Here is a 15,390-nt window from a genome sequence, read left to right on the forward strand (position 1 = left end):
GTCTTCCTTGTAGAAATGATAAATACATATGCTACTACAGATACATGTTACCTGCTCACACACATATTTGTGAATCAATGAACGGCTCAGATCAATTGTTCAAAACATCTTTGAAATTAAATTTTTATATAAGTGATATTCTATATTAAATTCATCAAAATTACGTCAAACTTGGGTGCAGAAGGGGATTCGAAGCTGACTTTCGGGTTGTTAACAAAGCTATTATAACACTATTCCACCTTTGTCATTCTGGTTTTTGTCCTGAGATAACATGGACGTCTTACTCCTCGTCTCTCTCCTCTTCCTTCTCTTCCCCCACGTCTCTGCACTCAATGATTGCTCAGCTTCCAACTGTGGTGAAACCAGCTTCCCAATCCGATTCCCTTTCTGGTTAGTACCCAACCAACCCGAAAACTGCGGTTTCCCGGGCTTCAACGTGGACCGCAACAGCCACGGGCTAAAAACGCTAAAACTTCCAAAACCCAGAGACATTTTCGTCCGAGGAATCAGCTATGTCACACAAGAAATCCAACTTTTCAACCCCGAAAACTGCCTCCCTCGAAATTTCCTTACTCTCAATCTCTCAGGATCTCCTTTTGTTGCTCCCATGCACTAAAACTACACCTTCCTCAGCAAGTCAAGGTTCCCTCCCATTGACTGCCTCAGCAACTCCACCACCTCGGTTCTGGCCACCCCTTCCACCAGCTTGACGGATTCGATGTGCACCACTTGCCGGATTGTTGCCATATTGGCTGTTCCGGTTTCTGGGCAGGTTCAGACGGGGATGGATTCTCAACCAACCTTGACTCGGATCTTTGTTTTGACTTGGTATAAGCCTGCTTGCAGTACTTGCGATGTGTAAGGTGGCATTTGTGGATTTCTCAGCAATGCCACCAAGAACTTGGTTCCACTTTCAATTCAACAGCAGGTAAATTTCCTGATTCATATATTTGCCTAATTGCCATTTCCAATGGTGAGAGTTCGTTAAGCGTTTCACACTACCGCTTTCTCCTTCTGCACCATTTCCCGCCCTGTGATTGCCTGTTCTGCTTGCATCGAAGACAGGGCTAATGCTGCACAGCGAAGGTCCACCGCTGTTGACCGCCACCGCAAGCCCCACCGTTGTAAAATTGTTTGGATCAGACAACCATAGAATCCTACCAGATGCTAGTTCTTGGGGAGAGTAGGCGCCTTCCAGGACACAACGATACCACCTGCGCTATATGCTTGTCGGAGTATCTCACCAAAGAGACGGTGAGATGATACCAGAATGCAAAAACTGCTTCCATGGAGATTGTGTTGATGGGTGGCTGAAACTGAACAGTTCCTGCCCAGGTTGCCGGAACATCCCGTCCCCAAGTCAAGCCAACTCAACACCCCCAGCTCATGTAAAATGCCTACAATCGAACATGTAGTTTCGTGGAAAAAAGAAAACTAAATTATGGATGCGTACTACAATAGTGAATTTCACAAAACGAAAATTGCACAATATTATTGCATCAGTCAAAGCATCATGGTATACAAGTACAAAACTAGTCCGACAACCGGGCAGAGATTGAAATATACACACCGAACCCCGAGGGATTTTTCTCTACAAAGTATCAAGGTTAAATGAAGCACATAATGTGCTTATTTCTTTGCAAGGAGCTTCTTTGGAATCTTCTCGATTGGGGTAGTTTTTAGCATGAAAAGCCTCGCAGCTTGCTCCTGTAGAGTACCCCCACATTTTAACCCACGAGTTTGCAGTTCAGACTTTAACCTTTCCCGGCCAAGAACCTACAATAGAGAGGTGGAAAATTACGTTAATGATGCTTCCTAACGATTTATAGTCAGAGCCCTCCCTAACTAAAATGACCATGGTGGGAGAGATGATGGTTAAAGCTGTGATAACAAAAGCAATGAGACGGGGACGTAATAATATGAGCTTTAATTTTGCTTTCAAAGTGGACATGCCTAGTCATGTTCACAAGGCGGACTATACTATACATAATCAACAAACAAGGGAAAGCGAAAAATTCAGCTCCAAAAACTTAGTGTGAGGAAGGTGCCCTTAATAGATTTAATTACAGCGCCGTAAAAAATTTAACTGGAAGAGCAATAGAAGCGCTAAAAACCCTAAATCGCTTTAGCAACAACATAAAATTTCAATAAAAAAGATTATAAATCTGATTAAATACTCAGAAGCTTACCTCCATTTCTGCTGCTGAATTATACTCATCAAAATTCAGTGGCTTTTCCATCACTGCAGTGTTTCCACTCGCAACTGTTTCCTCCCGAACTTCTGGATTGGACTCTGAAGAACCATTGGCTTCAGCAACAAGTGATGCACTTTCAATTTCTTGCCCATGCCCTGAACTAGAAACCTTCTCAGATTGACCAACTACTTTCTCCAAATTTCCCATCTCAGGTCCATTGCAACCTATCTTTCTATCTTGCTCTGCTTCAGCTCCCGAAACCACATCAGGATCTGAACAAGTAACACTTGCACTCCAAACTATCTTCTCTTCTGAAATCACTGGTCCAACCATCTCATTCTTCTCAATATCAAGAGATCCTTGACTAGGGCATCCACCAAAAGCTAGTGGTCCCTGCACAACCATCTCTTTCTCTTCCTCCGAACCACTCTCACTTGAGCCCCCACTTGAGATCTCACCATCTTGTTTCCTACCAGTTACAGAATCCAAACTTCTCCCAGTTTCTTTACTTGAATCTGAGTTATTCCCATTATTCAATACGATGGGTTTCTCCATTGTATCTTCATTATCACTGTCATCATCCTCTGAATCACTTTCACCCACTTTCCTCTTGCCCATCCTGACAAAAACAACAAATCGGATATCAACACCAATGACAATCATATTTTAAAACAATATTAAAGAGAAATGGTAGGAAGATACAGTGTATCTCCAAAAAGTTTCTGAAATAAAGAAAATGTAGCATTTCCGAAACAAGTTTCACCAGAAATCAAAATTATACAATAAAAAAGACATCTAAGCAACCTTCCAGCTTAACCAAGCCCAGTTTTCCTTTCCTAAATGAACTTGATGGGTTCCTTTCCTTCACTCTATAACTTACAATCCCGATCATCCCCCGTAAATCAAAAGCAAACTGTGAAAGCAAAGGACTTGGCTTTGTTAACCAAATTATTTATCATGTGAGTTTTCTACTTCAATAATCATATTAACCTCTATACCTATAACTAACACATGCCCAAATCCTAATATTCATTTCAAAACATAAGAAAAATACCATTTTTCTCAAACCATCATATCAATTCCCCATTGCATTTCTTTATCTATTCTTCTGAAAGGATTCCTTCAAATTCATAATTTCCAATTCCCTAGCACAAAATCAACACAGCTAACATTAAAATTTAAAACCCAACACAAATGCTTACCAAATTTTCAGCCTTTTTGAATCCTCCACGGCCTCCTTGGCCGGCCCCTTACGCTTCCCCTTCACCGCCTCCTTAACTGAATCCAAAACCTCCGAAATGCAGCGCTCCGACTGCTCCCTATACTTGGCCACATACTTCTCAGCCAAATCATCCCCAGTTCCCCTTTTGCCCTTCTTCGCCACACCCTTCAGATAATCCTCAGCCATCTTCTCAAGCATCCTCTCTTCTTCCTCAGCCCTCCACTCCTCCAGCTTCTTCTCCGCATTTACATGCCTCAACCGCCGACCACTCATGTCGCGACAAGCGTCGAAATTGCTCGTCTTCTTCTGCCCGGCCTTCGTCGCCGCCCCGCGGAGCAGCGACCCGAACCCGCCCTTTCCTCCGGCGAGACGGAGCAGAAGATGCACGGTTGGGAAGTCCGGCGCGTGGGAGGAGGAGCACGAGAGGACGGAATCATCCTCGAGCTGGCGAGTCCCGGTGACGAGGCGCTGGTGCTGGAGGGGTATTTTGGTGAATTTGTATAGGAGGTGCTTGAGGGAAGTGGCGGGGATCTCCGGGGTTGTGAATTTTAGGGTTAGGGTTTTGCCCTCCAAGAGGTTCACGAAGAGGTTGTATGTGTTGGATTTGGTGACGGTGGATTCCGCCATTGATGAAAATTGAAGAGGATTATTAGGGTTTCGAAGGACGAAAGATTTGATGGCGATCGAGTCCAGGGAGAGAGATGGAAAAGGCGGTCCGATTTTGGATTGGGTTTCTGTGACAGCTAATCTGGGTCGGGTATTTATTTATTTATTTATTTTTTTTTGTGGAAATTATTTTTCCTTTCCGAAACTAAATTATATAAATAAGATTTGATATTGTTTTATTAAAAAAAAAAAAGGGTAAATACAAAAAACTACCTCAACTATTAGGATCACGACAGTTTCATACCTCATCTTTTAAAATTGACAATGTCATACCACATCTTACGAATGTGTGACAATATCATACTTCCGTTAATTTTTCCATTAAATGCTGACGTGGCTTGATTCGGAACCTATTTTCTATTAAAAAATTATTAAAAACTAAAAAACAATTATTTAATATTTTTTAAATATTAAAATAATAATAAAAAGTAGGAAAAAAAAAAAAAACCCTTATTTCGTCCCTCCCCTCCGCCCTCCTCCCTCCTCTCCCCATCTTCATCTTCTTCCCCCACCTGCAAATCCCAACAAACATAAAAATAAAAAATAAAAAAAATCCAATTTGTCTTCCCCCATACCCACACTCAGTTTCCCCCCACCCACACCTTTCTCCCTCCTACAACCCAGAAAAAAAAAAAAAAAAAAAAAAAAAAAACCCAGATCCCGTTGGCGAGATCTTGGGTGCGCAGAGAAGGTGGAGGATGGGTGCGGAAGAGGATGTAGAGAATGGATGAGAGTGGTGGATTTGGGGTTTGATGGGTTTTCAAATTTTTTTTTTTTTTTTTCCTCTTCTTCTTCTTCCTCCTTCTCCTTCTTCTTCTTCCGCAGGGGAGTTAATGGTTTTTCTTCTTCTTCTTCTTCTTCTTCTTCTTCTCCGCGCCGACTTGGGGAGGGGGGGAATTTTTTTTTTTTCCTCTTCTTCTTCTTCTTCCTCCTCCTCCTCCTCCTTCTCCTTCTTGTTCTTCGGGCGGCGCCCCGGGGGGATTGTTGGGTTTTCAAATTTTTTTTTTTTTTTTTTTTGGGTTTGCAGATGGGGAGAAGAGAGAGGAGGGGGAGGGGAGGGACGAACTGATGGTTTTTTTTATTTTTTATTTTTTACTTTTTATTATTATTTTAATATTTAAATAATATTAAATAATTTTTTTTAGTTTTTAATAATATTTTAATGATTTTTTAATAAAAAGTGGATCCCGAATCAAGCCACGTCAGCATTTAACTGAAAAGTAAACGGCCAAGTAACGGAAGGTATAACATTGGACCAAATTCTAAAGATAAGGTATGACATTGTCAATTTTAAAAGATGAGGTATGAAAATATCGTGACATCAATAATTGAGGTAGTTTTTTGTACTTTACCCAAAAAAAAAGGCAAATGTGTTATAAATGTACACAAGCCAAAGATATAACATTTGATAGAGGCAAGAACAAGACGGCTATAACTATAACATAAAAGAATTATAGGTAAAGAAAGAAAGAAAATGATATTGATATAATTACTTTCACTCTTTTTATCTTTTTTTTTTTTTTTAATGAGTGTTGCAATCATACACTAAATACTCTTTAGTTTTTTTTTTTTTTTGTCAAAACTAAATACTCTTTATATAAAACTACATGCGTGAAAGAATTATAAAAATAAAATAAATGCATTTTAAAAAACATCATGCAACAATAACAATGCTAGTATTCGTCTTCCCCACTTTTCTTCATAAAAAATTTCTTCCCCACGATTGTAATTCTTTATTTAAGAAAAACAAACAAACCGGAAGTCTGATGACTTTTGTGATCTCTCTTCTGCCAAGAAACAGAGAAAAAACCAAGTAAAAAACTGTCTCCGGTAATAATACAAGAGCCTTCCACTTTCACAAGGATTTAATGGGCGAAAGGGGTCGGAGCTTTCAGGTGGATCCGAACGTCCCAAGATATGCATGTCAGAACTGCCGTAACTATCTCTGCGTCGTCGGCGCCGATTCCTACGCCGAACAATTCTTCCACGATTTCTCTCGCTCCGGTTCGTTTTCTCTAATCCCGCTATTAATTTAGCTTAATCCTTATTATGTGCGCATATAATCGCCCAAATTTGTGTTCTGGGAATCGGATATGGAGTCCCAATTAGTCTCTTGGGGGTTTCAATTGAAGTTTCAAACGGGTGCGATTGCAAAATGTTTATCGTTGAGGGGCAGATTTATAATTAAAATGAGCTGGGTTTTGATTTAGTTAAGCTAAAGTGTTGTTCTTTTGAACTTTTAAAGATTTTATCATGGCTCGAAAAACTTAATTATGCTGTTATAGGCGTTAAGTTTTGCCATGGAGTGTTAATTTGTTGAGTTAGAAATGGGACTTGTTGCTGGGTGCTCCTTGTTGTGAAGAGCTAAGTTGACTAATCGATCCAAATAAGCGTATGATTTGACTAGAATCGAATAGCGTGTACTAAATATACGATTTCTTGAGTTGGCTGTTTTTTGTGGACGTTTGAGTTCGTGATTTTACGTGGGGTTAAGGGTTTGTTGACGGCCCGGTGCAGTGATGTGTGCAAGAAATGGTTTATTTGGTTTGTAATCATGAGTGGTTTGGTGATGAACACATGCAGGCATGCAGGATGAGTCCTTTGTGGTTGTTTATAAATCTGAGTCCTCAGCGGATGGTGGTGGGGTCCATTTGCCGTTACCTGATGCAGGACCCAATGGTCCTTTGCAGCCTAACAATTCTGGGTTTCACTCTACTATAACTCTCCTGGATCGTGCATTTGAAATTGCCACCACCCAAACACTGGTATGCATCAAAATGCAAAACAACTGGACATTTTATATATCTTGGTGCCGGTTATTGTTTTTGAAAAGTAGGTTATAATCTGTAGCTTTCTGCTAACATTTCCAGGTTGAGCAACCTTTATGCATTGAATGCATGAGGGTATTGTTTGATAAACTTGACAAGGAGGTTGAAGATGTGAATAGGGACATTAAAGCATGCGAAGCCTGTCTTAAACGCTTGGAGGGTGAGACAAGGGAAGTGCTTGGTGAGACTGATTTTCTCAAGGGAAAACTGAAGGTGCTTATTTCAAATATTTTCTAATGCAATAATCTCTGTGTGATCTGTCTATGGATAGTAAAAAAGGGGTTGTTTTATTGCCATTATGCCTTCATTCTGAGGAACGACGTGAATGACAACTCCAAACGTCACACATCTGTATTAGAGATTGCATGACCAGCTGGATGCATTTGTCTGCATTAATATAAAATACATTTGAGCTCTGATCCTACATTCAAGTGTTATGTTCTTTTTCTTTGTTTACTTGGTCATAACTGAACCTCTTATCCTTATTGATTACCCTTTTTTGTGGGAAGTATTCTATGACATGCATAATAGTTTAAAAATTATTTAGTTTGCTGTTTAGAGCATGCAGTTTGATCCAAAAATGGCACGAATATATGGGAATAATCTTAGGCTTGCAATGGTTTACATTCATTGGAACTTAATATTTGTGAAGGTATTTTTTCTAAATAATTTAAGGCCAGGATATTAGTTTGCCTACAATCCTGCAGCAATTGACCGATACCAAAACTTTTGTTTAATAAACCTTAAAAAATATGTTTGTTTTCATATCAGCTTATTTTGTATCATAATTTTCCAAAGGAAAGTCCAAATGCTCACTGATCATCTTTGGATGCTATTTAAGATTGAGGAAGAGGAGAGAAAACTTGAAGCAGCAATTGAAGAGATGGAGAAACAGAATGCAGAAGTAAATAATGAACTCAAGGGACTTGAGTTAAAATCTAGCAGATTTAAGGAGTTGGAGGAGCGGTAAATTTCTTTTCCTCATGCTGTTTGTTGAATTTGTTGGTATACTTCCTGATAAAATATCAAGTGTGCATCAGTTCGTATCAGATTTCATCGCTTATTGTTGGAGGACCTGGGAACTACTAATTGTTGATTTTGCTTAACGTGTGTCAGGTACTGGCACGAGTTCAATATTTTTCAGTTTCAATTAATTTTGAATCAGGTGTGCCACTTCTTCTCAATTACTTCCTCTGCATCTTTAGCTTTTGCATTACAAGCTGCTAGGAAGTACATTTGCCCTGTATGTCTGACTTTGTGCTGATATGTCTGGCTGTTGGTTGGTGTAGTTTAATGTGGGTTCAAAGTTTCTTTGACATTGAATTATTATACAATGTTTGTCTTCGACTCTTTGTAATGTAGCTTATGTTAATTCTATAGAGATTCGTCGCCATTAGTGTTTGTCATCTTCATAAAAGAAAAGAGTTGCATAGTGCACGTGTGTTCTACTTAATATCTAACTTGTGAATAGATATGTTCATAGGAGTAAAACAATCCTTTATGAGTTGTCTGTTTCCCCACTTTATCTGGATTGATGATACCTCTTTTTATAAAGCTCTTGCAAAAACGTTTAAGCAAGTTAGAAGAAAACATTGTTCCTTTGGTGCCCTGTGGGTATTTTGTCGTTTGTGTCTAAGAAAAATATTTTTGGCTAACAGGAAAAAAGAGATGCAATTTTGGCCAAAATAGAAGTTTCACAAGCACACTTAGAGTTGTTGAAATGAACTAATGTGCTCAATGATGCCTTTCCCATCGGGCATGATGGAGAATTTGGTACCACTAACAATTTTCGACTTGGACGACTTCCAAAAATTCCGGTTAGAAAGCCAAGCATGCATTTCCTTCTCCTTTGAGTTTGTCTTAGGACCAGTTAATTGAATCTTTACTTCTACCTTGAGACAGAGAATAGGCTCTGATATTGATGGTTACCATGTGAAAACAATTAGGTTGAGTGGGATGAGATAAATGCTGCCTGGGGTCAAGCCTGCCTTCTTCTCCATACAATGTGTCAACATTTCCAGCCAAAGTTTCAGTATCGAATAAAAATACTTCCTATGGGCAGCTACCCTCGGATTATGGACAACAACAACAATATTTATGAGCTGTAAGTATAGACTATGCCTATAACTTTAATCACCATTTAACGCCCCTAAAAGTCATCGTGCATTCCAAACTTCTAATAAATTTAAGGGAGAAAAGTGCTTGGGAATTGCCCAATGACTTTTTTGGAGAGCTACCATATTTTGATTTCATCGAATCTCACTATTGTTAAAATACAACTTTAGTAGATAACCCCTGGTTTAGCAGCATATGGTGCATGAGTGGTGATTTCGATTTACTATTTAATTGGAATCACCCAAATGTTGAGTGCCTTGGTTTGATGAAAATAAATGTGTAATCTATGTATCTGTTTCTAATGTACAAATGTAGATGTATAGTGGGGGGAAGAATCTCTAGAATTACCTGTGTACTGAAATTTAGACTCTATCGAGTTTACGTTCATCATTTTGTTGGGTGTTTTAGTTAACTTGAGTGTTGATTAGGTTTGGTCCGGTGAACTTGTTCTGGAGTACTCGCTATGACAAAGCAATGACATTGTTCTTGACATGCCTCAAGGACTTTGCTGAATTTGCAAATTCCAAGGACGAAGAAAACAACATACCACTCAAAGAACGCTTTAAATTGCCCTACAAGTAAGTTATGCAATCTGTACCAATAGTATGTTATATCGTGTCCAAGCATTTTCCATCTCTCCTCCATATTATTTTTTCATAAATGATACAATATTTGCATCTACGAACGACCATAACTTTATCTTGTTTACCCTTTCAACTGATTTAAAGCATATGACGTATGCAACATTGACATAAATTTTAAATCATTTGACAAGTTTTTCTTCTGCATTGTTATCTCATTTCTATTGGGAAAAAGGAGAGTCTTCGGTCACGATACTCTCTCCCAACCGTTAACCGTGTTGGACATTTTCATGTGCAGGATTGAGAATGACAAAGTGGAAACGTGTTCGATCACTCAAAGCTTCGATAAGCAGGAGAATTGGACTAAAGCTCTCAAGTACACCCTCAACAATTTGAAATGGGCTCTGTATTGGTTTGTTGGGAATACAAACTTCCAGCCTCGTTCTCCAGCAGCGTCTTCTTCACATGCTGAAGTCTCAGGTGTAGGCTCTTTGTACTCGAGACGCAGTACCGACTCCAAGTCTGAGTTCCGAAACTAATCAAATCCACGACATAGATATCGAATACATATTATACCGACTTGTATATAGAAACACCGTGGTTTAGTCTTGTGCAGTTAAAAGCATGATTTGTAGTGTATTGTAATTCTGAACTGAAGTGTTCATAATATTAGAGCAAAGGATTGCTGTTTTTTTCTGCATTACTTGTCGAATTCCAGTCTTAAAAAAGAAAAATAAACAAAAAAAATTTTAATAAACGGGTACCCATAGTCGTAATTATCAAATTTATATGGGTGGATAATTTCGGGTTTTTGCCCATCCCTAGAATTAGGACTGGGACGCTGGAGATGGAGAAGGGTGTCATTTTGTCTCACCAAACATATGGAATACATGGCATCAATTTGCTAACACTAAAATGGACATTTCCTAAATTTTTGCTGATTCCTTGCATGGCTGTTTAACATGATAAGTCCTTCGTATCCAAGCTGGCTAGAGCAGCACGCTCTTTCTTTTTGCATCAAAGTTTGAAAGCTCCTCCTTGTAACTTAAATTATATTAGAATATTCCTACAATGAAAACGAAAACATGAAAAGTTCCTATTTTTAGTTGTTATGGAAATAAAACCTTGGATGGCATGAATCTTGCATGATCATAAAAACAGCTGAAGAACTTGAAGGTGCAAAATCTTACACTCAAGCATTCATGTATATATAGAATACCTTGGTGTGTTGCAAAGACACAGCTCTCAGCTACAATTAAGACTTTGAGAACTAGCTAAGTGATCATCTTAAGAGTAAGGAGCAGCCATGTCTCGCCTAATCGGATTCTTCGCTGTTCTCATACTCCTTTCGATAACTGCACACTCGGCGCCTTCATGCCCTACGGTGTCACAGGAGGTGGCTCCGTGCGTCCCTTTCGTGAAAGGTGGAGCCGGCGCCAAACCATCGGAAGCGTGTTGCAAGGGTGTCAAGAACCTGAGTGTGAATGCCAATAACAAGGCAGACAAGGAAGCTGTTTGCCTGTGCCTCAAGCAAGCGTTGTCTACCATTGGAACCTATAGTCCTTCTCAAGTCTCGGCTCTTCCCAAGAAATGTGGCATCTCCCTCGTCCTCCCTCCAATTGACAAAAACACGGATTGCTCAAAGTAATTGATACGCTCCAACCGCTTAAGGTATAACATTTTATGATCACGTTACGTTGATATTTACTTGTTACGTCAGTTATATATATATTAACACATTAACTATCACATCAACTAATGTAATCATTTGAGTCACTGAATTATCTCCATTCTTTTTTCATGCAGGGATTAATGTTTTACGTGCAAAGTGGTCTTATGAAAAATAAATTGTACCATTGTCGAATAATAATACCACTTTTATGTGAAAAACCTATTAAATTATAAATTATCGAATCATATATGTTCTTGTTTTATATTTTTATCATGCAAAGGACAAAAATGAAAATTTTATTAATTTCAGTTGCTGAAACGATCAAAATCAAATAACGACGACATTACCTCATAGATATTGACACAATTTTCCAAAAAGTCATAATTTCAGTAATTAAGATTTTTATTTCATCATTTCAGCTATTTCCTTATCTTTATATTTCTTAAAAAATAAAGGAAATGTCATTAGTACTCCAAAAATCTTATTCTACACTCCTCACAAGTGTATTTTTCTTTCCAAATATAGAAAATTTGGAGTGTATAATGAGATTTTTAGAATGCCAATAACAATTCTAAAAAATAAAACTAAAATAATTGTCTACATACGAAATGACGTTTAAAATACAACATGGTGCGCATAGTACGACGCTTACCGAGGCTTCAATTTTCATGATAAGGCGTTTAACATCATATTTTTCTCTCTTCTAGGATTCTCTTCTCTTTTAATTTTTTTTTCTCTTTTCATTCCCTCCTATTTAAATGATTACGGTTAAGTTACGTCAACGTTATGTATTAATTTTTTAATAGGAAGAAGAAGATAAAAAATAATTTATGAGAGGAGGGGAGGGAAGAGAATAGGAATAGGAGGGAAAATAATCATACTTCCCTTTCAAAATAATCATACTTCCCTTTCAAACCCGCTTTGCTGGAAATTCATGAAAAAAATGAAGCATTTCTGCTGCTGATGGAGTTTCTGTCTCCTCGCATCTAGAAGAGAACTAAGAAGATTCAGAAAGGTAATTGCCTTTCAATAGTTCTCTTTCTGTTTTCTTATTTTCTGTTTGGATTCTGAGAAAATATGGTACAGCAACGGAAAATCTAATACTTTGTTGATTGTAACAACTCCTCCTATGATACAGCCACTGCTTGTATTCTTTTCAGCTTTCGTGTAAATACGATCTGGGTTCTTCGAATTCAAGCCCCAAGAAACTATGGGATGCTTTAATTCATAATTTGAGCAGTCTGTATTGGGTTCTTTTCATTGGGTGCTTAGCTACTGATCACACGTGTGTGCATATATATATATATATATATATATATATGTATATGTATGTATATATATATATATATATGTATATGTATGTATGTATGTATATATGTGTGTATTAATATTTGTATATATGGAGCCTATGACAATGCTTGTTGAGTAGTTATTTAAATTGTTTGAGAAATAAAATGTGAGAAATGAGAAAAAAAGTTAAATATCAGAGTGCGCCACATACAAAACTACAAAATAGAATATTATTAAATAAGAATATCAAAATGGCTACAAAATTTCAAGAGACTACATTATGAATGACTTGTTATTCTATAGAGTTACAAAGTACTATATATATAGAAATGAGAAATTAGGTTCTCATCCTTATTTTTTCTACTTCATTGATTGAAACCTTTTTTTTTCTTCAAATTTTAATTAAGGTCTTTTGGTCTTAATAAGCACCAATTAATTATTAAAAAATAAACTCTAAGATGCTACATTATGAACGACTTGTTATTAATTATGGATGCATTCTAGATTTTTTTAAAAAAAGGATTTTTTTATTTATTTATTTTTTATAAAATGAGTACATTTATATAATAAAATTTGGCTATATTTTATATATAAAAAATTGGTATATTTACCTAAAAACGTGGGTACATTTTATATTTAAAAAACAAAAGCAATGCTACATTTTAGATTAAAAAATAAATAGATTTTACATTAAAAAATGGTACTTAAAAAAAATAGGAATACATTTTATAAAAGAAAAATTTGTCATATCCCAGCCCGGGGCGGATCACTTTCCGGGCCCGCTCCACCACCGTAGCACGATATTGTCCGCTTTGGGCTTACCATTCCCTCACGATTTTGTTTTTGGGAACTCACGAGCAACTTCCCAGTGGGTCATCCATCATGGAATTGCTCTAACCTCCTTCTCGCTTAACTTCAGAGTTCCTACGGAATCCGAAACCAGTGAGCTCCCAAAAGACTTCGTGCTAGGTAGGGATGAAAATATACATTTAAGGATCACTCCCCTGGGCGATGTGGGATGTCACAATCCACCCCCCTTAGGTGCCCGACGTCCTCGTCAGCACATTTCCACCCAGGGATTGGCTCTGATACCAATTTGTCACATCCCAACCCGGGGCGGATCACTTCCCAGGTTCGCTCCACCACCGTAGCACGATATTGTCCGCTTTGGGCTTACCATTCCCTCACGGTTTTGTTTTTGGGAACTCACGAGCAACTTCCCAATGGGTCACCCATCATGGGATTGCTCTAACCCCCTTCTCGCTTAACTTCGAAGTTCCTACGGAACCCGAAGTCAGTGAGCTCTCAAAAAGCCTTGTGCTAGGTACGGATAGGAATATACATTGAAGGATCATTCCCCTGGACGATGTGGGATGTCAATTAGTATCCGGTCCCTAGTTAGGGACTAGAGACTTGAATTAAAAATCTAAAATATATAAGGTTTGAGTCTATAACAATTAGGAACCAGGGACCGTAACTAAAATATCTCTAAATTCTAACTATTTTTAATGATTTAGAGCTTATATATGCCTAATTAATAAAAATATATCATTGTTTAAGTCCAAAATAAAAATATGTCATTGATATATGACTTTATTGTAAATTTTTTATTGACTTTTGGCTAAATTACCTTTAATATTTTAATCCCACAAATTATGGGTTTTTATTTAAAATCTCATTAATATAATTAACTATAATTTTTAATTTTTAATTAAAAAATATAGTAACATACATAGAAATAAAGTATCACATTAATTTCAAGGAGTTCGATTAAAAATTGAAAATTAACAAGGTTTCCGTCAATAATATTGATAAATAGGGACCGCATCCAAAGTCTCCATATCACTTAAATCATCTCCAAATGAGATATCAAATTTTAAACATAAAATTTGGATTTGATAACCTATGTGGCATTTTGACATCTTTCAAAATTTTACTCTCTACCCGGTATGTCAAATTAAATATTATTTTATTACACTATTTTCTTCTTTTTATTTTATTAAACTATTTTTTATGCCCCTTCTTTCTAAACTTCTCCTATCATCTTAGTTCTCTATTTTTTGAATCTTTGTTACCTGCTTCTCTTCTCCATCACCCTCTACCATCACATCAATATACTCAAACTCACCTGAAATCCAAAGGCCACAACCAAAATTTTTTTTAACCTTTTAATTTCAATTTTTTATAAAATCTGTTTGGATGATGAGAAAGTGTGGGATTTTAAATTACCGACAGGGAAAGACAACAACTTCTCCCGTTTCGATTTGCAGGTGGAGGAATTGTAGCCGAGGGATTGCAATCTATCGGCGATGATCTTCCTCGAATTGTAGCCAAGGCATTGCAGTGAGGATTCGAGAGCTCTTGTTTAAGCAACAGTGCGAAATAGAGTCTTACATTTGGGTTTTAGGTTGAGATCATGAGGTTAGTTTCTGGGTTTGGTTATGAGAAAAGGAAAGAAGAAGGACGAGCGACACTTATCAGGTTCGAGTGAGAAAGGAGAGTTGCAGATCTGATAAAAAAAATTAATAAAATAACATTTAAAAATTAATTAAAAAATCTTTGAAGCTACTGTCAAATTTAACAGTAAAGGGGAGAGCTGCTATTCCATGTCATGCCACATCAGATTTGGCTTCTCAGTTGGAAAATATTGCAGCTGTCTTTTTTTTATTGTTATTGCTGATTTGGACATTTTGACATCTCTTTTGGAGATGCTCTTATAGCTAATCACTTAAAACATCTCCAAAAGAGATGCCAAAATGTACACATCAACTATAACAGTAAAAAAAAGACCACACTAATATTCTCCAACCAAAGTGCCAAA

General features: G+C 37.4%; 2 protein-coding genes and 2 pseudogenes across 2 annotated transcripts; 3 read left to right on the forward strand and 1 right to left on the reverse strand.

Annotated features, from left to right (window-relative positions):
• The first annotated feature begins 190 nt into the window (after positions 1-190).
• LOC137719782 (putative RING-H2 finger protein ATL21A) lies at positions 191-1,187 on the forward strand (annotated as a pseudogene).
• Positions 1,188-1,467: 280 nt separating this feature from the next.
• On the reverse strand, positions 1,468-4,145 carry LOC137720346 (uncharacterized). Its single transcript, XM_068459406.1, has 3 exons — positions 3,398-4,145; positions 2,190-2,814; positions 1,468-1,776 (listed from the first exon to the last, which is right to left on the reverse strand). Exons 1-3 carry the CDS (start codon positions 4,042-4,044, stop codon positions 1,630-1,632), a joined length of 1,419 nt encoding a protein of 472 aa, XP_068315507.1. The 5' UTR covers positions 4,045-4,145; the 3' UTR covers positions 1,468-1,629.
• A 1,617-nt stretch (positions 4,146-5,762) lies between these two features.
• Positions 5,763-10,281, forward strand: LOC137721196 (beclin-1-like protein; annotated as a pseudogene).
• Positions 10,282-10,913: 632 nt separating this feature from the next.
• Positions 10,914-11,255, forward strand: LOC137719783 (non-specific lipid-transfer protein A-like). Its single transcript, XM_068458805.1, has one exon. It carries the CDS (start codon positions 10,914-10,916, stop codon positions 11,253-11,255), a length of 342 nt encoding a protein of 113 aa, XP_068314906.1.
• Positions 11,256-15,390: the final 4,135 nt, after the last annotated feature.

The sequence above is a fragment of the Pyrus communis genome, chromosome 16 (assembly GCF_963583255.1).
Source record: "Pyrus communis chromosome 16, drPyrComm1.1, whole genome shotgun sequence".
NCBI classification, from domain to species: Eukaryota; Viridiplantae; Streptophyta; class Magnoliopsida; order Rosales; family Rosaceae; genus Pyrus; species Pyrus communis.